Raw genomic sequence first — 24,412 nt, 5'->3', positions numbered from 1 at the left:
GTTTTCCTAGTCCTTGAATGTGATTTGTTCTCTGTGTCTGTTGTTCAACAGGAGACAAATCACGGAGAAGCATGTCCCTTTAAGAAGTTTTGATCATGGTAACCTTGTAAATGAAAACTAATATTCCACACTCTCAAAAGATGTACGAGCCATGAAGACCGATTTTGGTCACCCAGTGTAGAATGGATGGGAGGTGGACCGGGCGAATTTAACCACCACTGTTGGAGTCAGTGGGGTGGGGGGCAATAAAGAGTTCCATGCCCTTGCCCAGGGCGCATGTTTATCCATTTCTACTCTTCTTGCAGGAGGGAGGCATCCAGCACTAGGAATCACCTGCTATTCGACAGACAATATAGAAGAGGCTGCCATTGACATCTTGGGATCAGATACAACAGTCAGCACTAGAGAAGGTGAATCTTCTCTTCCTGCTCTCTCATTCACCTTCTGAACATAACAACCACCAGTGATCTGACAAGTGCTTGGCATCAATACTACATCCTAATCCTTGTCTCTCTCTCTCTCTCTCTCTAATTTAACTAGGTCCAAGATGCTGTGGTATTGGTTGCATACCAGCTGCACACTGAGTGACTGGAAGCCCTTTCTATTTAGATGATGAAGGGGATTGATAGCTCGTGCCCAGAAAGCCATGTGTGCTATCTACAAACCCCTTGCACCATGAGGAAGTCATCCACTCTGTAAAATTTGATTGTCCCATCTTTCTGATGCTGGGAGATCATTCCAAATGAAACAAGCTGGTCTGCCTTGGTGGAAAAGGCATCAGTTACTGTCGTATGCTGGTATAAGCTGCGTACTGACTAAAGTTCCCCTGTAGCACCCTGGAAAGGGCCAATCGTGAAATCCTGACTATTATGGGTACTGTCAGAGTGGAGGAGGCGGGGTGGAGGTCTGGTCACAGCAGGAAGCACAACTCATCCGAGACTTCTGTGCTGAAGCATGACATTCTCAGACAGAGCTCATGGTACCACAGAACCAAAGAAGCTTACAGCTTGGAAGGAGCCCTGAAACTGGTAAAATCTAGCAACTGGGTACCAGTGGGAGGGTCTCAGCCTCCTCCGATGACCACTGCATCATTGCATTCCTCCTCTTCCTCCACATGTATCGTAAACAAAGGGATTCACAGAGGGAAATCTATACTGCTGCCTAGTCCATAACTTTATAACAAAAACAAATCAAGTTCGAGCAGAGATAAAGAAGTTATAACCAAAAGTTCCAATACAATGATTGTCCCTTTAAGAAACCACTTCTGTCTTGATCAACTGGTAAGTACACCTGATTTATACAGGCATAATTTACACTTAGGGCAAGGCAGCTGCAAATGCTGGAATTACATCACTCTGTCATCATCCTGTCATTATTCTGTGACTGCACAGAAGGAGTATGCCCTTCTTCCATCGGCCCACGCTTTCAGCAGAAATGACCATGTACATAAAATGGGGCAGAGACCAGCCTTAATGAGGTCCCAAATTCTGCTCCCACCAGAAGAGATGATACAAATTATGCACTTCTAGGTCCAACTCCAAGTACCAAGTTAACCCAAGTGCCAAGTTAACCCAAATACCAGGTTAACCCAAGTGCCAAGTTAACCCAAGTGCCAAGTTAACCCAAATACCAGGTTAACCCAAGTGCCAAGTTAACCCAAGTGCCCAGTTAACCCAAATACCAAGTTAACTCAAGTACCAAGTTGTGGATAACTTCTAAATAATAGTGTTTCCTGTCCCTTGAATTTCTTACTACTGTGGCAGTCTAATTAATTCGAATGGTTTCTTGGAAATTAAAACCAATTTTTCTCTCTTTAAGAAGTTCCTTCTCTGAAAATTTTAAGTAGCTTCCTTGATTTGAATAGAGTAGCTTTTTTCATGTCCCAGAAAAGTTACCTGAGACTTACTGAATTTTGAATATTCCAGCAGTCAATGATACATAAACTGAAATCATCACACAGTATTGTTTAAGTTTGAATTATTCCTCTCAGCAAAACTTATAGATTGTACTGAAATAAGCTTGGGTAAGGGATCTGAACAGCAGTCTTTTTAAAAATTGCTTATATTTTATGATTGTATTTGAAAAGGCTGCCCCTAAATCAAAACCAGACAAAAATCTACATTATATTTTATTTACTATAACTTCGTAGTCAATTTTAATGTAAGGAGTCGTACAACACCAGGTTATAGTCCAACAGCTTTATTTGAAATCACAAGCTTTCGGAGCTTTGCTCTTTCGTCAGGTGCACAGACATAGGGGTCAATTTTAATCCCGCACATCTCTCCCGACTTTTATTTCCAATGGGAGAGATGTAAAACAAGCTGCCGACTCGTTATCACCTGTTTTACACTATGGCACAAAATCAAGATCTAGGCCCTCATCTAGGCAAATGTCTCCGCACTTTTAACTCTGAAACACAGCCCCTTGTGGATTTTACACACATATATATATAAAAGCAAGAAGAGAAAGAACTTGAATTTATATAGTACCTTTCACTTCCTCAGATATCCAAATTGCTTTCGAGCCAAATTGTACATTCAATGTTGTTTTGTAGACAAATACAACAGGCAATTTGCACACAGGAAGGTCTCACAAACAACAGTGAGATAAATTGTTCGATAATCTATGTGTTTGTGGTGGCATTAGTTGAGGGATGAATTTCGGCCAGATCATGACCTGAATAGTGCCTGAATCGGGATCGTTTATCTCCACTTGAACAGGCAGACGGGGCCTTGTTAGAATTTGCTTTGCGTTCCATCAAAGTTAATCACATCTCGATATGATTATCAGATAAGGATATGTGTTAATATCAGAGGTTAGCTGGAACAATGGAGGCCAGCCAGTCATCACATTATCCATCTGGGATGCTCAGGGCATCTCCTGTCCCTTTGTATTGCCAAGCAGGAGACTTCAGGTTAAACCGATTAGCAATTAAACTATCAACATGGCCATTATGTCGAGGTCTGGAGGAACCTCCCTTCAATATACATTCTGGGCATCATGTGAAGTGACTCACATTAAAGGGAAAGGTTCTGGACATGTAAGGGGAAGATATAAGAACAAGCAGCGGGCTTTTTGGAGTTAAGCTGACAGGGCGGTCGGAAGTCCAACCTACAGAAGCCGAGTCTGATCACCTTGGGTCTGCAGGAAATCAGGCTGTATGAGTTTATTGTATAACCGTAATAGTTATTATATTATTGGCGTCTGAGTAATAAACTTGCATTTGGACAATACGCTCGAGCCTGAACCACGAGGAATCATTTAATTGAGTTTAAGAGGTTTCCTTATAGGCCTCGGTTCAACACCCCAGCTGAAAGACAAAACCTCCAACAATGCAGCATTCCTGCAGTGCTACTCTGATGTCTCACCCTAAATTATGTAACAAGTCCAGTAGTGGGCCTTAAACCCAAAACCTCTGAGCTGAGCCAACACAAGAAATTGGTTAGCTTACAGTTGAGTATTGCATATAGTTCTGGTCATTCATTATGAGAAAGGAAAGGGGACAATGAAGATTCAAGAGGCTGATAGAAGGAATGAAAGCTTGTGAAAAAGGTTTGAAAAATTGGGTCTTTTTTCACTGAGAAGGTTAAGGTGGGGGTGGGGGGGTCTATTCCTAATAGACTTTGTCAAAATGATGGTGTGAATTTTAACCCAACACATCCAGCTGCAACAGAGCGGAGAAGGGACCTTTAAAATGGAGCATTCAGCTTTCCACCCCATTCCCGCTGGCCACCATTTTAACTGCTTACTGCAGTTCAGGAGCTGAGGCGCTTGCTGGAAGCAGGCAGCCGCCTCATAAATTTATGCTAATCATGGTCCCGTTACATCATTGAGACCCCAATTGGATTTTAAGTTGAGCCTGAGCGGGGAAGTCACCGCAAATTTCCTGCCAGGCTGTAGCAGCTGTCAGAAGGAGGAAGAGGCCTTTCCATGGTAAGGTGAAATCTTTCCTTTGTCAGGCCAGGAGCAGCAAGAATGCCCCTCCAGGCCCCACAAGGAAAGTTGCAGCCTCCCCTGCCCCAGACTCCAACCCCTACCCCTTCCCTCCCACGAGACCGTCCTGAAACCCCCTCCCTGCAACTTACCTGATTGTCGGCACTCTTTCCTTTGCTTTAAGACAGCTGTCTCTGGCCGCCCGAACTTCTCTCACCCGCCGGCCAGTTGCCGCTTTCCACCCATTTCAGGCTGATCGGCAATGGCATACAGTTAAGGCCCAGGAGTTAAAATATTCCCGGGCCTGAAATCTGGGCCAGCAACTTGCTCCGCCGCGCCACGCCCGAAACCTGGGCGGGATTAAAAATCGACCCCGTGTCTGTGCATATATTAAAATAATCTATAGGCTGTCACAAAATCATAGTGCAAATCAAAATAGAATATAATGTAGAGTCTTTACATGAAATATGCAATAGAGTAAGATTTGACTGTTTCCTTGATGCAGAGTACTTACTACATCCATCTACTGAAGATCTCCAGTCAACACATGTATGATCTCTACAGCTGGCAGCAGCAGCAACTATGCTGGTACAATCAAGTGATATGGAATTGGCCAGACAGTGGTCCATTACACAGCTCTTATGGTAATTATTAAGCTGAGTACTGCTACAGTTTTCAAATGGCCTGTATGGTGGGAGAAAACACCAATATCACTAAAGGAAAGCCTCACTACCTTATCCAACACCTTATTAAATTTCAAACTATATTTTTGGTAAATTATAAACATTATGTATGTGATACCTATGGCAGCAATTTATTTGGTTAATTCTAATGATAAATGAAATTACATTTGTTATAAATTATTCATGATCTAAACAGTAATAAAGTAAAAACCACCTCTATATTTTAGATAATATCAATCCATCTATATCTTATTAAACATCTTACAGATCTGTGTGCAGTTGCAAGACTTAATATATTACTAGTGAATCTCCCATTATGTTTCTCATTCTAAGGGTGGGGCAGTGGTAGATTGGCAAGGGAAGGACTTGAGATTGAGCTGGCGAAGGAAAGGGTTAGAGGCCAATAAGAGCTGTCTTTAGAACATTAGTAGATAATGTGTCCTGGCGAGCAGAGACGAGAGTTCCGGTCTCTGAATACTGGGTTGACATTCAACAGGGTACTCGCATCTGATGGAAACGGAGTTCCCCCCACCCCCATTGTACCTAGCTGGTTCTCCTGGTGGGGAGTTGTGAGTTGGACAGACGATCTGTCCAAGTTAAAAGGAACTTTGTTGCAGAAACAACCTGGAGCACGATCTCTTGGTTGTAAAGCAGTGGAAGAAATGGGTTACCTCATGTACCATTAGGCATGGAAGAGAAGAAGAGAATAGATAATGTGGCACAAGTTGTTAAGATAAGCCATAGGTATCTCTTATTTTCTCTCCAATCTTATAATTAATACTTGCATTTATATAGCGCCTTGGCGTCCTATTTGACCCTGAGATGAGCTTCCGACCATATATTCGCTCCATCTCCAAGAACGCCTACTTCCACCTCTGTAATATCACCCATCTCTGCCCCTGCCTCAGTTCACCTGCTGCTGAAACCCTCATCCATGCCTTTGTTACCTCCAGACTTGACTAATCCATGCTCTCCTGGCTGGCCTCCTAGCTTCTACCCTCCATAAACTTGAGCTCATCCAAAACTCTGCTGCCCGTATCCTAACTCGCATCAAGTCCCGTTCACCCATCACGCCTGTGCTCCCTGACCTACATTGGCTTCCGGCCCGGGAATGCCTCGATTTAAAAATTCTTATCCTTGTATTCAAATCCCTCCATGGCCTCTCCGCTCCCTATTTCTGTAACCTCCTCCAGCCTTACAAGCCTCCTAGATCTCTGCGCTCCTCTAATTCTTGCCTTTTGAGCATCCTCGATTTTAATCGTTCTACTATTGGCGGCCGTGCCTTCAGCTGCCTAGGCCCCAAGCTCTGGAATTCCCTCTCTAAACGTCTCTGCCTCGCTACCTCTCTCTCTTCCTTTAAGACGCCCCTTAAAACCCACCTCTTTGACCAAGCTTTTAGACCTGTTCTAATATCTCCTTATGTGGCTCGGCGTCAAATTTTGTTTGAAAATCGCTCCTGTGAAGCGCGTTGGGACATTTTACTATGTTAAAGGCGCTGTATAAGTGCAAGTTGCTGTTGTTGTTGATATCAAATCAAACATCTTAAAATGCTTTACACAGAGAATTTCTTTTGAAGTGCAGTGACTGTTATGAAGGCAAATGTGGTAGCTACTTTGTGTCAGCAACATCCAACAGACAGCAATGAGCTGAATGAGTGGTTAACTGTGGAAAAATGATTTACACTCAGTATTTCCCCACAATGAGCATTGTGAGATTGGAAACCACCATCTGAGGAAATATTGATCAGCATATTAGAGGCCCAATATTAAACCTAACGCACTGCCCCTCAAAATGACCTTTTAAATGTACGGGGATGACTCCACGAGTGGGCACTTGTCGTAAGAACCGGTGCTTGGAGAGAGCTCAGGTTAAATGAATGCACGGAAAATCACAGGTTGTGGGCCGCAAGGCTTCCCGCTGCACTTTCTGTGGGCACCGCTCCCCATTGAAAGTGCCCAATCACAGAATAAATCTACGTACATATGTATATGTATGTATACACAATCACATGTATATACAAGATATAGATAGACGTTTGAAACTTATTTTGAAAGAAATTAAATTACAATTTAAAACTTTACATACTTTCCAAAAATGATTTTGCATGCAGATTCTTTGGTAGGGCACTCCGGGGGAGGCTCTATAGGAGTACAAGACTGATTTTGAGGAGCTGAATTACAATACAGTTTATTGGGGTCATTAACCTTCCAATCAAATGCAGTTTTGTGGCAGCAATCAGAACGCTCTATTGTCCCATTTGGTCTCATGCAATCATCAGCAGGAATATCTGTGCAAGAGCCTAAGAGAGAGAAAAAAAACAAATTGTTGTCTTAATTGCATGGCGAACATCAAATCACCAGTGCCTTTACATTTGAAATGAAAGACAAAAGTGGCAAACAACATAATGTAAAAACATGAAACCACATACCACATTGGCCTTGGGTATTATTGAAGAAAAGACTTTTTGGCACGCTGATTTTAAAATAGTTCTGAGTAGCAGTAATTCTTGTGTTAATGTCAGTAAAATAAATAACCACAGTCCTGGAGTTCAGTTCCGTAATGTTTATATCATCTTTGATGTAGGGAACAACTTCATGACTTCCATTAACCGTTAACTGTAAGATTGAAAATACAGTTTTATTTAAACCATCAATGATTCATACCAGCAACTGCCTAATAAGTTTTGGAGGTTATTGTGCACATTATTAACTTTGAGATGTTTATCTCTGCTCAATGGACTGAGATAAAAGTGATGTAAAATGCCCCTAATGGGATATATATATGTCTCTCTCTATCAAATGTCATTTTTTTCTCTCCCCTCCCCCATCTAAAGGCAATGACACGTTTTGAGATGCAATTCCATTGGTGCCAGTACCCTCTCATACAAGTGACCATCTCTGTGTGATCTCAGTGTTATTGTCAGGAGATGATTCAATCATGGGTGAGGGAGCCATCATACTTTTCTCCCTGGATATCCACAGTGATCACTAGATAGTGAGCAGCAAATCTAGCTGATTTTTCCCCATCCCCATCCCAGAGATGTGGGATTCAACTGTGGTACTCCCATCACTCTAGCTGGCGCAACGCAGACCAGTAATTGTCTAGCCTGTACAGTTTATTATCACATTACACAAATGCATTTGGATTCAATTAATTATTGCCCTTTAAATGTTTTATTGATATTTGGAACTAATTAATCATTTGGCCAATTAGATTGAGGTAAGCAGATATTGGGCAGTAATACTAAAAAAAGACAGAATACCTACCAGATAGTTATTATTAGTTGCAATAGTGATCTTATGTCTTTTGTAATTAATAATTAGCCCCTTTGGACAAGAAAAAGGTCGCCAAGGAATGCAGAAGTAATTATCTACAAGAACTTTGAAATTGTATTTTGGATTTCGTTCTTCCACAAGAGTATATGTGCAATTCTTGAAGAAATTATATGCTAGGCCATTGAAGGTAATGTAGTGTGGGTCTCCAAATACTTCACATTCACCTAAAAAATAAGCAAAATATGGTTTGCATGTTTTTTTGTGATGAGGGAAACAAAACAAAGAATGTTAATGCTATTAATAATTTCTAATAATACAGTAATTAGAACAGGTGAAAGATACTAACATGCACATTCCCAAGCCTGGCAGCCACATTCATTTATTACTGGGACGGGCCTTAAATTATTACGACATGTAGGCTTTTCTTGTGTGCAGTTTTTCATTGTAACAATTTTTCCATTCACACATTTTTTAATAGAACAGTTTTCTGTCCATGTTTCATTGCACTAGGGTTAAAGAAAAGTCAATAGATTAGTAGTCATGTGGATTGCTTTAACAGTACTCATGTAACTAATGTCAATTTAATACAATAATGTCTCAGAAGTTAAATAACAAGAATGAAATAATTTCACAGCACTGAAGGACTACCTTTACATTGATTTTGGCATGTGGGATTTTCACCCACTTAACCTAAATCCAAGGACCGATTCCTTGGTTGTCATTAAACAATGGCAGCAAATCATAGCACTCCCTTTCAACTAGAGTGGCCTCCCAACTCAGTCAAATGTGGCAGGGTCACTTAATTTACATGATCTCAATACACTCTCTGCACATTTGCTACTGTAACGGCTACGGTATAATGGAACCTGACTGTTGTAAGTAAGGTGATAGCTGCAGAAACTGAAAGGAAGCCTGGATGTGCTGCAGCAGGAGGTGCAGCAAGGAAGCTGGACACTTTATGGGTGGCAGAGAACCCTCTTATCTAAGCCAAGGTGCAGCATACATGGTAGGAGGTAGCCAGCCAAGTAAATGCAGACTTCCATGTCCATAGGTCGTGGGAGCAAGTGGAGAAAGAGGTTCACTGGATTGAGGAAGAATACCTAACTAGGATTATCTTAAATGCGCCTGCTCAAAAGAAAGCCTGTACAATGCTTGCATAAAACACTGAGCCCATCACATCTTCCACCCCCGAACTACCATGTGCATAAAGATGCAGCTACAAGTTGGTGGCTGCCAAAGGGACAGGCTTCCTTTGTCTCAGAACAGCTGCACTTTGTGTCAGTAAATCAATATGGCTCCTCATACTACTTACATGCAATGTTCTCATCCTTTCACACCATGTGGAATATAAGCTAATCATTGAATGTGCCCCTCATGGAACATCCCAATGCTGAAAGTGTCTGTTTGGTCTCTTTCGAAAGGTAAAGGGTGCCTACAACCATTGAGAGAGAACCTGCACTGGTGGTGGACCAGCAAATCTGTGCCTTCTCACTCAGCATAAGGAATTGGACCTCCAAATTATTGGGTTGATAGCCATGGAGGCTATGGATGTGAGAGAACTTAGTAGCTTCATGGCAACCCCACTAAACAGTGAGTCATATGCAGGCATATCTGGCCATCAGTAGCATGGCCTTGCGACTGTGTGCACAGGTATTTGCCACACAGTTCATGCTAACACATGTTCCCTTTCTCTTTGTCCAGGAAGCTCCCAAGATGATGTAGCTAGCACCAGGAAAAATAAGAAGGTGGTCTTATCACAAGTACTCATGAAGTACTCTTCAGCGCATACTCTTCAGGGGGAATCAGATAGAGAGTCAGGAGCAAGCACCTGGTGAAGCACTGGAGAGGAGCAGCAAGTGGAGGTGGCAGCAAGTGAGCAGCAAGATGAAGGGAGAGATAGAACGATCTGTGCAGTCTGCCTGGTCCTTGAAATAGTGCTGGTACTATGGACTGATGCAAGATGAAGGTATTGTGAATGCTGCCAATATCACGCATTCTCCTACATTATTCTGTTTTTATGGTTTGACACTATCCACACGTTGATGGAATGAAAACTTCCAGATTCATATACACAAGGGGGTAATTGCCAACTGAATCTAATGTCAAGTTCCGACCTGACACCTCATCAAACTTTGGCGAGATGCCCCAAATAAGGGAGTCCCATTCCACCTCATTCCAGAGCTAGTTTGGACATTAACATCTGATTTATACCGTACAAGGTTAACGTCCATGTGAAGCCTTAACTGCTTTGCATCCACGCAAAATTTGCAGGCCCTGAAATTCCTGAGGGCCCTCTCCGCTGGCACAAGCGCAGCAGAATTAAACTCCTTTCCTGCCATTCCCCAAGACACGGATCCTGTCTCAAATTGCAGTAACAGGGTCAGTCACATGGTCAGGGTGAACGCACTGCATCTGCAAAAACGCCCACCTCAAACTGCCAGTCAGAATGTTGAGGCAGAACCATGCCGCTCCCTCAGCAAAGGCCCAGCAAGGATCCAGCAGAAACAGATGCTCTCAATGGAGCGAGCAGGTCTATCAAAGGTTCGGGGCTTTCTAATGGCCCTCAGCAGAACTTATGCCAAATCTCAGCTAGGGTGAGTTTCCGTGTGGCCTAATAAAGGCAGAATTGGTGAAATTTCCAGGGACAGCTCAGTAATGCTGTTGACACATCCTCTTGATGTAGGGGGGGAGGGGTGGTAGGTGGAAGGTCTGCCTATGGCCCCCCCACTGGAATTTAAAGGCACAATTTAAATGGGTTGGAACCCCAGCCTAACCAGGTTCCACCCCAAATTCCTACTAGCCCCTGGGCAGGAATCTTTCTTTCCATCCTCCTGGAGCCCCAGAATTTCGGGGCCATAGTGTAGATGCATCTTAAAATTCAATGAGAGCCTTTTTCTTAACACAATAGGCGAGCAGATAATTACGCTACCGACCCTTGGTTAACTAAGTCCAAGTTTCCTGCACAGATTTTGGAACCCTCAGAACTGTCATTTTGATGGACCATTAAGTGAAAAGCAAACAACATTAACCAGCAAACACATCACAACAAACTCAGAGGGCACTGGTTCAATAACAATATAAACTTAACGGAGATAGATGTTGAGGAAAGTATCTTTGAATGGAAACCAACAGCTGATGAAGGTTTATTGAAGATATAGCACAATAGTACTTTTTCACAAGCAGAACAACATAAAGAGTGGTATGAAAGCAATGTATGGGCAACCGCGTGCTGAATAGTGTAAATAGTGTAAGAGTTGAGCAATTCTTTAGACTAAACTTAGAGTTGTTACTAAAAGAGTAAGGAAAGAGGTTAAGAAAGATTTCTTTATGCAGTGTTGTAAGAGCATGGAATGCTTTGCACAGTTATTAGTTGAGGCAGAGACCATTGCACACTTTTAAGGGAAGAGTAGATAAACATTTAAAGCAGAGGAAGGTACAGGGCTAAGGGGAGAGCCAGCACAGACATGGTGGGCTGAACGGCCTCCTTATGTGCTATAAGCTTTTATAGTTTTAAACAGAAACAATCATGATCAGAAAGGGAACAGAAAGTGAGATGGGTCACACTGCCTCCCACGGGTTACATAAATAGCTATAGAAAAGAAATGAATGATCTTCCCTACGTTAAAGTTTTTAAATAGTGTAAGAGATGGGCAATTCATTTGAATAAACATCATGATCTCAAATATTTGTTACTGGCATCTTTGTGATTATTCCATATTGTTCCTTGGGACTTAGTTGATATCTGGAGGATAACAATTCAAGAAAAAAAAGTGAACTACTACAAACTGCTGTGAAGTAACATTTTTGTTGAGCAGGAGGAATATTTATCCCCTCGGGGAATATATTCAAGGACAAAAACTAGTCTAAGAATCAAAATTGTAAACCCCTCTTATGCAGAACACTTTGCATTCTAACCTATTACAACATGCATTTTATAGCAAAAACTTACCCATTTAGTTTCAGGCACATAGCAACGACATGGTGTAGTTGTGGGGGTAGTTGTGGAGACAGTAGTGGTTGTGGGGCTAATTGTGGGGGTGGTTGTGGGGGTAGTTGTGGAGACACTGGTGGTTGTGGGGGTAGTTGTGGAGACAGTGGTGGTTGTGGGGGTAGTTGTGGGGGTAGTTGTGGAGACAGTAGTGGTGGTGGGGGTAGTTGTGGGGCTAATTGTGGGGGTAGTTGTGGAGACAGTAGTGGTTGTGGGGGTAGTTGTGGAGACAGTAGTGGTTGTGGGGGTAGTTGTGGGGCTAATTGTGGGGGTAGTTGTGGGGCTAATTGTGGGGGTAGTTGTGGAGACAGTGGTGGTTGTGGGGGTAGTGGTGGGGCTAATTGTGGGGGTAGTTGTGGAGACAGTGGTGGTTGTGGGGGTAGTTGTAGGGCTAATTGTGGGGGTAGTTGTGGGGCTAATTGTTGGGGTAGTTGTGGAGACAGTAGTGGTGGTGGGGGTAGTTGTGGGGCTAATTGTGGGGGTAGTTGTGGAGACAGTGGTGGTTGTGGGGGTAGTGGTGGGGCTAATTGTGGGGGTAGTTGTGGAGACAGTGGTGGTTGTGGGGGTAGTTGTAGGGCTAATTGTGGGGGTAGTTGTGGGGCTAATTGTGGGGGTAGTTGTGGAGACAGTAGTGGTTGTGGGGGTAGTTGTGGGGCTAATTGTGGGGGTAGTTGTGGAGACAGTGGTGGTTGTGGGGGTAGTTGTGGGGGTAGTTGTGGAGACAGTAGTGGTTGTGGGGGTAGTTGTGGAGACAGTAGTGGTGGTGGGGGTAGTTGTGGGGCTAATTGTGGGGGTAGTTGTGGAGACAGTGGTGGTTGTGGGGGTAGTTGTAGGGCTAATTGTGGGGGTAGTTGTGGGGCTAATTGTGGGGGTAGTTGTGGAGACAGTGGTGGTTGTGGGGGTAGTGGTGGGGCTAATTGTGGGGGTAGTTGTGGAGACAGTAGTGGTTGTGGGGGTAGTTGTGGGGGTAGTTGTGGAGACAGTAGTGGTGGTGGGGGTAGTTGTGGGGGTAGTTGTGGAGACAGTAGTGGTTGTGGGGGTAGTTGTAGATGTGGTTATGATGACACAACATACTCTAATTCTGTAGTCAAGGCACATGAGGTTAATACTATAAGGTGATGGGGTACATTTCAATCCTTCTTGTAAATCACATGTCACATTGTCAGTTGTTTCTAAGAATGCCCCACTGGGGTTTTTAATGGCTTCACATTGAATTTTATTAAATGAATTATTGAAAGAGCATAGGTGCTCCGGTGACTCGTGATCTCCTCGGTTCGTTATATTTGGAGTAAATGTATTGCTCCAGTTCGACCAATAACCTTGACAAGGCTCCACTGCAAAATAAAAAGAGAAAAACTTACCAACTTATCTAAATGCTTAATAAGGAAAGAAAAATGATAGAAACACAGACTTGCATTTATATTGTGCCTTCCTTGACCTCAGCAGGTCCCAAAGCACTTTACAGCCAATGAAATACTTTTTGAAGGGTAATCATTATTGTAATGTAGGAAAGGCACCAGCCTATTTGTGCACAGCAAGCTCCTACAATCATCAATAAAATAAATGAGCAGATCATCTGTTTTAGGTGTTGGTTGAGGGATAAATATTGGCCAGAACACCAAGAGAACTCCCCTGCTCTTCTTTGAGGCCACATTGGGCCTTGATTTAACATCACATCGAAAAGACGGCACCTCCAACAGTGCAGCACTCCCTCAGTACTGCACAGAAACGCCCACCGAGATTATGTGCTCAAGTCTCAGAAGTGGGGCTAGAACTCACAACCTTCTGGTTCAGAGGTGAGAGTGCTACCACTGAGTAAAGGTTGACAGGTGAGCTTATGAAGATATTTCTAAAATTGACTGGATTTCTGAGGTAATAGTAAATTAATGTCTCATATATAAAATGTTGACAGTCTTATATTAACTGATCAGTAAAGTACTAACAAGATTTCTACTCTAAAGCACAGAATATTCCAAATAGTTTTCTTATTAGTGGAGGTATAAATTGTGAAAGTTAACATCCTCACTTGTTCTGATGTGGCAACATTTTGCTCAAAATAATTTATATGTACAGAAAGTGGTTGATTATATGAAGAGATCAGGGGGGTTGAGAAGTTCGGTGGGCTGAGAAGAAGATCACGGGGCTGAGGAAGAGATCGGGGGAGCTCAGATGATTGGGGAGCTAAGGAAGAGATCGGTGGGGGCTGAGTAGATCTGGGAAGCTGGGAAGAAGATAGGAGGGCTGGGGAAGAGATCGGGGGGCTGAGAAGACTATCGGGGAGCTGAGGACAAGATTGGGGGCTGAGGAGAAGATCGGAGAGCGGAGAAGAAGATCGGGGGGCTGAGGAGAAGATCGGGGGGCTAAGGACAAGATTGGGGCACTGAGGAGAAGATCAGGGGGCTGAGGAGAAGATCGGAGAGCTGAGGAGAAGATCAGGGGGCTGAGGAGACGATCGGGGGGCCGAGGAGACGTCGGGGGGCCGAGGAGACGATCGGGGGGCTGAGGAAGAGGTTGGGGGGTTGAGGAAGAGATTGGAGGACTGAGGAAGAGATCGGGGGGCTGAGAAAGGTTGGGGGTTGAGGAAGAGAGATTGGGGGGCTAAGAAAAGGATCGGGGGGGACTGAGGAAGGGATCGGGGGGGGCTGAGGAAGGGATCGGGGGGGCTGAGGAAGGGATCGGGGGGGCTGAGGAAGGGATCGGGGGGCTGAGGAAGGGATCGGGGGGGCTGAGGAAGGGATCGGGGGGCTGAGGAAGGGATCAGAGGGGGCTGAGGAAGGGATCGGGGGGGCTGAGGAAGGGATCGGGGGGCTGAGGAAGGGATCGGGGGGGGCTGAGGAAGGGATCGGGGGGGCTGAGGAAGGGATCGGGGGGGCTGAGGAAGGGATCGGGGGGCTGAGGAAGGGATCGGGGGGGCTGAGGAAGGGATCGGGGGGGCTGAGGAAGGGATCGGGGGGCTGAGGAAGGGATCAGAGGGGGCTGAGGAAGGGATCGGGGGGGGCTGAGGAAGGGATCGGGGGGCTGAGGAAGGGATCGGAGGGGGCTGAGGAAGGGATCGGGGGGGCTGAGGAAGGGATCGGGGGGGCTGAGGAAGGGATCGGGGGGCTGAGGAAGGGATCGGAGGGCTGAGGAAGGGATCGGGGGGGCTGAGGAAGGGATCGGGGGGCTGAGGAAGAAGATCGGGGGGGGGCTGAGGAAGGGATTGGGGGGGCTGAGGAGAAGATCGGGGGGCTGAGAAGAAGATCGGGGGCTAAGGAGAAGATTGGGGTCTGATGAAGAGGTCTGGGTGTTGAAGAAGAGAGATCGGGGGGGGTGCTGAGGAAGAAGATCGGGGAGGGCTGAGAAGAAGTTTGGGGGGCTGAGAACATCCGGGGGCTGAGAAGAAGATTGGGGGGCTGAGAAGATCCAGGGGGCGTTGACGAAGAGATTGGGGGGGCTGAGAAGGCGATTGGGGGGGGTTGGGAAGACAATCGGGGGGCTGAGGTAGAGATCAGGGTGCTGAGAAGATGACTGGAAGCTGAGAAGAAGATCGAGGGGCTGAGAAGAAGATCGGAGGTCACTGGGGGTTGGGTGAACAGTCGAAGGTAGGTGGGGGTTCACCATGGAGTGGGGGAGGGCATCATCGGTGGGGGGGGGGTCGGCCGATCACGAGGTTCCTGTCGACCAGGTGAGCTTATTGTGCCAGGACGAAGCACTCCTGCTCCTCTGGGCCCACAAGCAGTGCAATAAAGGCACCCACCTCATGGATCCAGCCCTTCCCACCTGCTTTCACCGATTTGAAAGCGATGGGAAACCCGAACAGGTAAGGTTAAATTCATTTTATTATTCCAAGACACAAAATATTAAGTACCTCAAGTATTTCAATGAGGTACACTGCCCCTTTAAGCATCAGTCCGCCAGCTTTAAGTGGGAGCAGGACTTCCTGGTGTTTGCTGTCCACAAGCAGACAAACCTGCCCGGGTTAAAACCAGAAGTGGGTGAGTTGGAGCCGGGATGCAGGAGAAAATGGAGTATTTTTACTCCACACCCGCCCACATCCCACCCGTTCCTGGGGGTTAACATTTACCCCCATCTCTTTTGCAATCTCTTTTGCATTATTTCTCGAATAATGTTCACATAAGGGGGTTCATTTTAACTTGCTTCATCTGGCCTTAATGGGGGATCATGGAAAAAGTAGGGCTGGTAGCCTTACTGCCCAGTTAAGGCCGACCAAGCAGCTAGCGCCATTTTGAAAGGGGCCTACCGCTGAGTGCCCGAAGCACTTGCCTGTTTCAGGTAGTAGGCCCATTTCAATTTGCAAATAGGACCGTGATTGCCATTGAAAAGGTCAGAGCGATCGGCAGTCGGGGCGATCGGCAGTCACGCTCTGATCATTTCCACAGGTGGCTGAGCAGAAGAAGCTCAGTCAAGGTGAGTTTGATATTATTTTTGCAGGGACACGAGGAGCAGGAGTGCTGTTCCGGGCCCCACTAGAAATTACATGTGTCGTTGCCGTCCCAGGACCCCCACCCTCCACGTTCGCGATCTCCCCTCTCCCACCCGCTTGCCCCGCATTTACCAGTCTGCCAGCCCAGGCGGCCCGATATCGATAGGCCTCAATCCAGTGAGCTGCATCAGGACAGCGGTTTAGAAGCCTCCAGCTCGCTGGCCCGAAGTTAATGAGGCCGTGTCTCAAAATCACTGCCGTTCCTTCTCTTTGAGTGCGGACCACGCTGACCAGTCACCACAATTCAAAATCAACCCCAAAGATTATACAACAACCCTTATCAAGGTTTGCTGATAGGGTTAGAAGTTTATGCTGATTTCTGGACACACCACCACTCAAACTCACCAATATGAAAAACTGGCATTACCCCAAATCTTTGCTGTCTGTTCACCAGGAATCTCTCTATTCTTGTAACGACATTCCCTTTAGTTTCAGATGCCTCGAATTTTGTAACATGTGGAACCTTATTAAATGCTTTCTGAAATTTTTTATACACACGACATTCAACACACTGGTTTCTTCAAAAAAAATCATCAAGTGTGAAATGCCCATCAAAAATCCATGCTAACTAAGTGTTAACTAATTGTCGCATGCTAACTAAATGTTCATTAATTGTCGCATGCTAACTAAATGTTCATTAATTGTCGCATGCTAACTAAATGTTCATTAATTTTATCCTGTATTATGAACTCTAGAAATGTACTTGCAATCAAGGTAAGATAACTGGCTTTCAATTTCCTGGTGCATCCCTCTCCTCTTTCTGGAATGGGGTGTAATACCTGCCACCCTCCAGTGCTCAGGCACAAATCCTGTTTCAAAACTTTTTGGAAAATTACGGGTAGTCCCTCCTCTATCATCTCCCCAACATCATTCAATATTTTGGCATGCATGTCACCTAGTCCTGGTGACCGTGCTACTTTTAGTCCCATTAATATCAATAGTTTCTTTCTGAATATTTGCTTCCAGTATTAGCTCTTCCACATCCTCCTCAAGCATTCCTAAAGTCCCACTTTCACTTCCCTTCATGATGTGGCAACAATTTACTTAAAGTTCTTGGCATGTATAGAAACCAAAATGTGAAACAGAATTATAACTTGGAACCGTTTTCACAAATCCACATATAATATCGGATATAGTTAATCACCTGTTGTAGTGGTGGTTGGAATGGTGGTTGGAGTGGTGGTTGGAGTGGTGGTTGGAGAGCTGGTTGGAGTAGTAGTTGGAGTGGTCACTGAAAATGAGGAAAAGTTATTTCAGTTCATTATCTCACAATGACATCTTTTTGACTTTTAATATTAATCACACTTGGTAACAAAGTTACAATATTAGGAATGATCCACATTTTTTAAAGCATCCATTAAGGGGGTGTTTTGGGCAGAGAAGGTGTGGCCTGAGGTCCCTTCAGCTGTTGTCACTGCTGTTTCAAAGGGTACAGTGAGTAGTTGAAGCCACTGCATCATTGCCATTTTGTGATAGGGACAAGGTCAGTACTCCAGGCTAATCTTGAGCAGGTGTTCAGCTCAAAAACACTGATTCATCAGTCATAAAGCTGTGTCCCTGTCACTTACTGAAAAAATTCCCATTGCACTCCCATGTTTTATTCTATCACCCGCCTAACCTGCTCAGCAGGAAAATGATGCCATCAGATCAACTGCCCATTTTACACACTGCCCAAATTTTACTTTGAATAGAAAATAAAAATTGGGCTGAATGTGAAATGGGCACTTAATCGGATCCTGATCCTTTCCCCCTTGGCGGGTTAGGTTAAAATTGCACCCATATTTCCTGATTGCTACATTTCCCTTTGCATCCATGAGCAACAGACAATTTACAGTGTCTTTGAAACATTTTTGAATAAAAATTTTGAATACACATACGACTTTGAATGATATTAAATATCTTCACTTGTCCTAATTTGTCATGGTTTTGCTTATATTGTTCGCCATATTTATGTGTTGGTGGAGTGGTCACATAGAATGTACAGCACAGAAACAGGCCATTTGGCCCAACAGTTATCTTTATTCCTGAACCTGGTCTGACCTCATCTCCAGTTTCTTTTATCTTCAAGCTTTTGTTATTGCTACCAAATCTTTTTATATTTCTTGATAATTTAATTTTGGAGTTCCTCTTTGCCTTCCAAATAGCTTTTTGACTTCTTTCCTAATTTTTTCATATTCCTTTTGTCATCCTCTCCTTTATTGTCTCTGTACTTAGTGTATGCCTTTTTCTTTAGTTGCAATGTTGCCATATTTCTTTATTCATCCACGATGTATCATTACTGGCTAGTTTGTTCTTGCTTTTTAGTGGGATATATTTCTCCTGGACTCTATTGATCACCATTTTAAATGTTTCCCATTGGTTGGAGTTGTTACACTTGTGGTTGTTCTTTGAAGAAAAGTAAGATCATTACAAAACTATATTTATAAGTTTGTGTGATGAGCTTGCTCCATCGGGAATTTCACTGCATACAAGTTGATACGAACAACTACCAATAACATTGACATTTTTTTCGAATCATAGTCCTAAATTATTATATCACATAAACATTTGTTATTCACCTGTCGTGGTGGAAGTTGTTGTCGTAGATATTGTAGAGGGTGTTGTACTTTCTAAAGATGAAGATAAATGAGTTACTTCAAACATCACATTATCAAATGTCCTTTTAATTTACAGCATTAATTATATTTGCAGAAAAATGTCAAAATTAGCAATGGTGATTACACTATCTATTCCTTGAAGTGGACAATGTAAGACAGGCAGTCTGTTTAGTTGTTGTACCCGCACACTTAGATCTCTCTCTTCCTCCACTCTGTTAAGAATCTTACCATTTTATACTTGCTTTCATTGTTCTTTTTCACAAAATGTACAAATTCACATGTTTCTGAATTGCATCTGCCATCTATCTATCTTCTCCATTAATCCTCCTGCAATGTCCTGCATTCTTCTTCAGCGCTTGACAGAACTACTAATATGGTATAATAAATAAACTTCAATATCATTCCCCTTGTGACTATACACAAATCATTAATATTAATTGAAAGCAAAAAGGGCCCTGTACAGTTTTCTGAGGCACGCCACCACTCAAACTCACCAATATGAAAAACTGGCATTACCCCAAATCTTTGCTGTCTGTTCACCAGGAATCTCTCTATTTTTGTGACTATATTCCCATTAGTTTCAGATGCCTCGATTTTTGTAACACGTGGAACCGTAATAAATGCTTTCTGAATTTTTTTATACACAAACATTCAACACACTGATTTCTTCAAAAAAAATCAAGTGTGAAATGCCCATCAAAAATCCATGCGAACTAAGTGTTAACTAACTGTTGCATGCTAACTAAGTGTTCATTAAACTTATCCTGTATTATGAACTCTAGAAATTTACTTGCAATCAAGGTAAGATAACTGGCTTTCAATTTCCTGGTGCATCCCTCTCCTCTTTCTGGAATGGGGTGTAATACCTGCCACCCTCCAGTGCTCAGGCACAAATCCTGTTTCAAAACTTTTTGGAAAATTACGGATAGTCCCTCCTCTATCATCTCCCCAACATCATTCAATATTTTGGGATGCATGTCACCTAGTCCTGGTGACCGTGCTACTTTTAGTCCCATTAATATCAATAGTTTCTTTCGGAATATTTGCTTCCAGTATTAGCTCTTCCACATCCTCCTTAAGCATTCCTAAAGTCCCACTTTCACTTCCCTTCATGATGTTGCAAAAATCTATTTAAAATTCTTAGCATGTATAGAAACCAAAATGTGAAACAGAATTATAACTTGGAGCTGTTTTCACAAATCCACATATAATATCAGATATAGTTATTCACCTGTTGTAGTGGTGGTTGGAGTGGTGGTTGGAGTGGTGGTTAGAGAGGTGGTGGGAGTGGTGGTTGGAGTGGTCACTGAAAATGAGGAAAAGTTATTTCAGTTCATTATCTCACAATGACATCTTTTTGACTTTTAATATTAATCACACTTGGTAACAAAGTTACAATATTAGGAATGATCCACATTTTTTAAAGCATCCATTAAGGGGGTGTTTTGGGCAGAGAAGGTGTGGCCTGAGGTCCCTTCAGCTGTTGTCACTGCTGTTTCAAAGGGTACAGTGAGTAGTTGAAGCCACTGCATCATTGCCATTTTGTGATAAGGACAAGGTCAGTACTCCAGGCTAATCTTGAGCAGGTGTTCAGCTCAAAAACACACTGATGCATCAGTCATAAAGCTGTGTTCCTGTCACATACTGAAAAAATTCCCATTGCACTCCCATGTTTTATTCTATCACCCGCCTAACCTGCTCAGCAGGAAAATGATGCCATCAGATCAACTGCCCATTTTACACACTGCCCAAATTTTACTTTGAATAGAAAATAAAAATTGGGCGGAATGTGAAATGGGCACTTAATCGGATCCTGATCCTTTCCCCCCTGGCGGGTTAGGTTAAAATTGCCCCCATATTTCCTGATTGCTACATTTCCCTTTGCATCCATGAGCAACAGACAATTTACAGTGTCTTTGAAACATTTTTGAATAAAAATTTTGAATACACATACGACTTTAAATGATATTAAATATCTTCACTTGTCCTAATTTGCCATGGTTTTGCTTATATTATTCGCCATATTTATCTGTTGGTGGAGTGGTCACATAGAATGTACAGCACAGAAACAGGCCATTTGGCCCAACAGTTATCTTTATTCCTGAACCTGGTCTGACCTCATCTCCAGTTTCTTTTATCTTCAAGCTTTTGTTACTGCTCCCAAATCTTTTTATATTTCTTGATAATTTAATTTTGGAGTTCCTCTTTGCCTTCCAAATTGTTTTTTTGACTTCTTTCCTAATTTTTTCATATTCCTTTTGTCATCCTCTCCTTTATTGTCTCTGTACTTAGTGTATGCCTTTTTCTTTAGTTGCAATGTTGCCATATTTCTTTATTCATCCACGATGTATCATTACTGGCTAGTTTGTTCTTGCTTTTTAGTGGGATATATTTCTCCTGGACTCTATTGATCACCATTTTAAATGTTTCCCATTGGTTGGAGTTGTTACACTTGTGGTTGTTCTTTGAAGAAAAGTAAGATCATTACAAAACTATATTTATAAGTTTGTGTGATGAGCTTGCTCCATCGGGAATTTCACTGCATACAAGTTGATACGAACAACTACCAATAACATTGACATTTTTTTCTAATCATAGTCCTAAATTATTATATCACATAAACATTTGTTATTCACCTGTCGTGGTGGAAGTTGTTGTCGTAGATATTGTAGAGGGTGTTGTACTTTCTAAAGATGAAGATAAATGAGTTACTTCAAACATAACATTATCAAATGTCCTTTTAATTTACAGCATTAATTATATTTGCAGAAAAATGTCAAAATTAGCAATGGTGATTACACTATCTATTCCTTGAAGTGGACAATGTAAGACAGGCAGTCTCTTTAGTTGTTGTACCCGCACACTTAGATCTCTCTCTTCCTCCACTCTGTTAAGAATCTTACCATTTTATACTTGCTTTCACTGTTCTTTTTCACAAAATGTACAAATTCACATGTTTCTGAATTGCATCTGCCATCTATCTATCTTCTCCATTAATCCTCCTGCAATGTCCTGCATTCTTCTTCAGCGCTTGACAGAACTACTAATATGGTATAATCAATAAACTTCAATATCATTCCCCTTGTGACTACACACAAATCATTAATATTAATTGAAAGCAAAAGGGGCCCTGTACAGTTTTCTGAGGCAGGCCACCACTCAAACTCACCAATATGAAAAACTGGCATTACCCCAAATCTTTGCTGTCTGTTCACCAGGAATCTCTCTATTTTTGTGACTATATTCCCATTAGTTTCAGATGCCTCGATTTTTGTAACACGTGGAACCGTAATAAATGCTTTCTGAATTTTTTTATACACAAACATTCAACACACTGATTTCTTCAAAAAAAATCAAGTGTGAAATGCCCATCAAAAATCCATGCTAACTAAGTGTTAACTAACTGTTGCATGCTAACTCAGTGTTCATTAAACTTATCCTGTATTATGAACTCTAGAAATTTACTTGCAATCAAGGTAAGATAACTGGCTTTCAATTTCCTGGTGCATCCCTCTCCTCTTTCTGGAATGGGGTGTAATACCTGCCACCCTCCAGTGCTCAGGCACAAATCCTGTTTCAAAACTTTTTGGAAATTTACGGATAGTCCCTCCTCTATCATCTCCCCAACATCATTCAATATTTTGGGATGCATGTCACCTAGTCCTGGTGACCGTGCTACTTTTAGTCCCATTAATATCAATAGTTTCTTTCGGAATATTTGCTTCCAGTATTAGCTCTTCCACATCCTCCTTAAGCATTCCTAAAGTCCCACTTTCACTTCCCTTCATGATGTAGCAAAAATTTATTTAAAATTCTTGGCATGTATAGAAACCAAAATGTGAAACAGAATTATAACTTGGAACCGTTTTCACAAATCCACATATAATATCGGATATAGTTAGTCACCTGTTGTAGTGGTGGTTGGAATGGTGGTTGGAGTGGTGGTTGGAGAGCTGGTTGGAGTGGTGGTTGGAGAGCTGGTTGGAGTGGTGGTTGGAGAGCTGGTTGGAGAGCTGGTTGGAGTGGTCACTGAAAATGAGGAAAAGTTATTTCAGTTCATTATCTCACAATGACATCTTTTTGACTTTTAATATTAATCACACTTGGTAACAAAGTTACAATATTAGGAATGATCCACATTTTTTAAAGCATCCATTAAGGGGGTGTTTTGGGCAGAGAAGGTGTGGCCTGAGGTCCCTTCAGCTGTTGTCACTGCTGTTTCAAAGGGTACAGTGAGTAGTTGAAGCCACTGCATCATTGCCATTTTGTGATAAGGACAAGGTCAGTACTCCAGGCTAATCTTGAGCAGGTGTTCAGCTCAAAAACACACTGATTCATCAGTCATAAAGCTGTGTTCCTGTCACATACTGAAAACATTCCGATTGCACTCCCATGTTTTATTCTATCACCCGCCTAACCTGCTCAGCAGGAAAATGATGCCATCAGATCAACTGCCCATTTTACACACTGCCCAAATTTTACTTTGAATAGAAAATAAAAATTGGGCTTTCCCGCCTGGCGAGCAAGGTTAAAATTGCCCCCGTATTTCCTGATTGCAACATTTCCCTTTGCATCCATGAGCAACAGACAATTTACAGTGTCTTTGAAACATTTTTGTATAAAAATTTTGAATACACATACAACTTTGAATGAGATTAAATATCTTCACTTGTCCTAACTTGCCATGATTTTGCTTATATTATTCGCCATATTAATCAGTTGGTGGAGTGGTCACATAGAATGTACAGCACAGAAACAGGCCATGAACTCTAGAAATGTACTTGCAATCGAGGTAAGATGACTGGCTTTCAATTTCCTGGTGCATCCCTCTCCTCTTTCTGGAATGGGGTGTAATACCTGCCACCCAAATTTTACTTTGAATAGCAAATAAAAATTGGGCGGAATGTGAAATGGGCATTTAATCTTTATTCCTGAACCTGGTCTGACCTCATCTCCAGTTTCTTTTATCTTCAAGCTTTTGTTATTGCTACCAAATCTTTTTATATTTCTTGATAATTTAATTTTGGAGTTCCTCTTTGCTTTCCAAATTGTTCTTTTGACTTCTTTCCTAATTTTTTCATATTCCTTTTGTCATCCTCTACTTTATTGTCTCTGTACTTAGTGTATGTCTTTTTCATTAGTTGCAATGTTGCCATATTTCTTTATTCATCCACGATGAATAAAGAAATATGTTTGTTCTTGCTTTTTAGTGGGATATATTTCTCCTGGACTCCATTGATCACCATTTTAAATGTTTCCCATTGGTTGGAGTTGTTACACGTGTGGTTGTTCTTTGAAGAAAAGTAAGATCATTACAAAACTATATTTATAAGTTTGCGTGATGAGCTTGCTCCATCGGGAATTTCACTGCATACAAGTTGATACGAACAACTACCAATAACATTGACATTTTTTTCTAATCATAGTCCTAAATTATTATATCACATAAACAT

The 24,412-nt window shown here is 42.6% G+C and overlaps 1 protein-coding gene across 1 annotated transcript in view; it reads right to left on the bottom strand.

Moving 5' to 3' along the window:
* The window catches only part of LOC137341479 (mucin-2-like), a 112,555-nt gene that overhangs the window by 11,701 nt on the left and 76,442 nt on the right, over positions 1–24,412 (bottom strand). Inside the window, exons 38-48 of the mRNA XM_068004584.1 lie at positions 22,866–22,988; positions 21,596–21,646; positions 20,191–20,265; positions 18,921–18,971; positions 17,507–17,593; positions 11,841–13,213; positions 8,238–8,397; positions 7,883–8,115; positions 7,045–7,231; positions 6,702–6,915; positions 4,448–4,617 (exon numbers count right to left, since the gene is read on the bottom strand). Coding sequence (XP_067860685.1) covers positions 4,448–4,617; positions 6,702–6,915; positions 7,045–7,231; positions 7,883–8,115; positions 8,238–8,397; positions 11,841–13,213; positions 17,507–17,593; positions 18,921–18,971; positions 20,191–20,265; positions 21,596–21,646; positions 22,866–22,988 — 2,724 coding nt within the window. The remainder of the gene's footprint in view (positions 1–4,447; positions 4,618–6,701; positions 6,916–7,044; positions 7,232–7,882; positions 8,116–8,237; positions 8,398–11,840; positions 13,214–17,506; positions 17,594–18,920; positions 18,972–20,190; positions 20,266–21,595; positions 21,647–22,865; positions 22,989–24,412) is intronic.

The sequence above is a fragment of the Heptranchias perlo genome, chromosome 24 (assembly GCF_035084215.1).
Source record: "Heptranchias perlo isolate sHepPer1 chromosome 24, sHepPer1.hap1, whole genome shotgun sequence".
NCBI lineage: Eukaryota > Metazoa > Chordata > Chondrichthyes > Hexanchiformes > Hexanchidae > Heptranchias > Heptranchias perlo.
The sequence above is the reverse complement of the archived record's forward strand: the minus strand, read 5'-3'. Positions and strand labels throughout refer to the sequence as shown.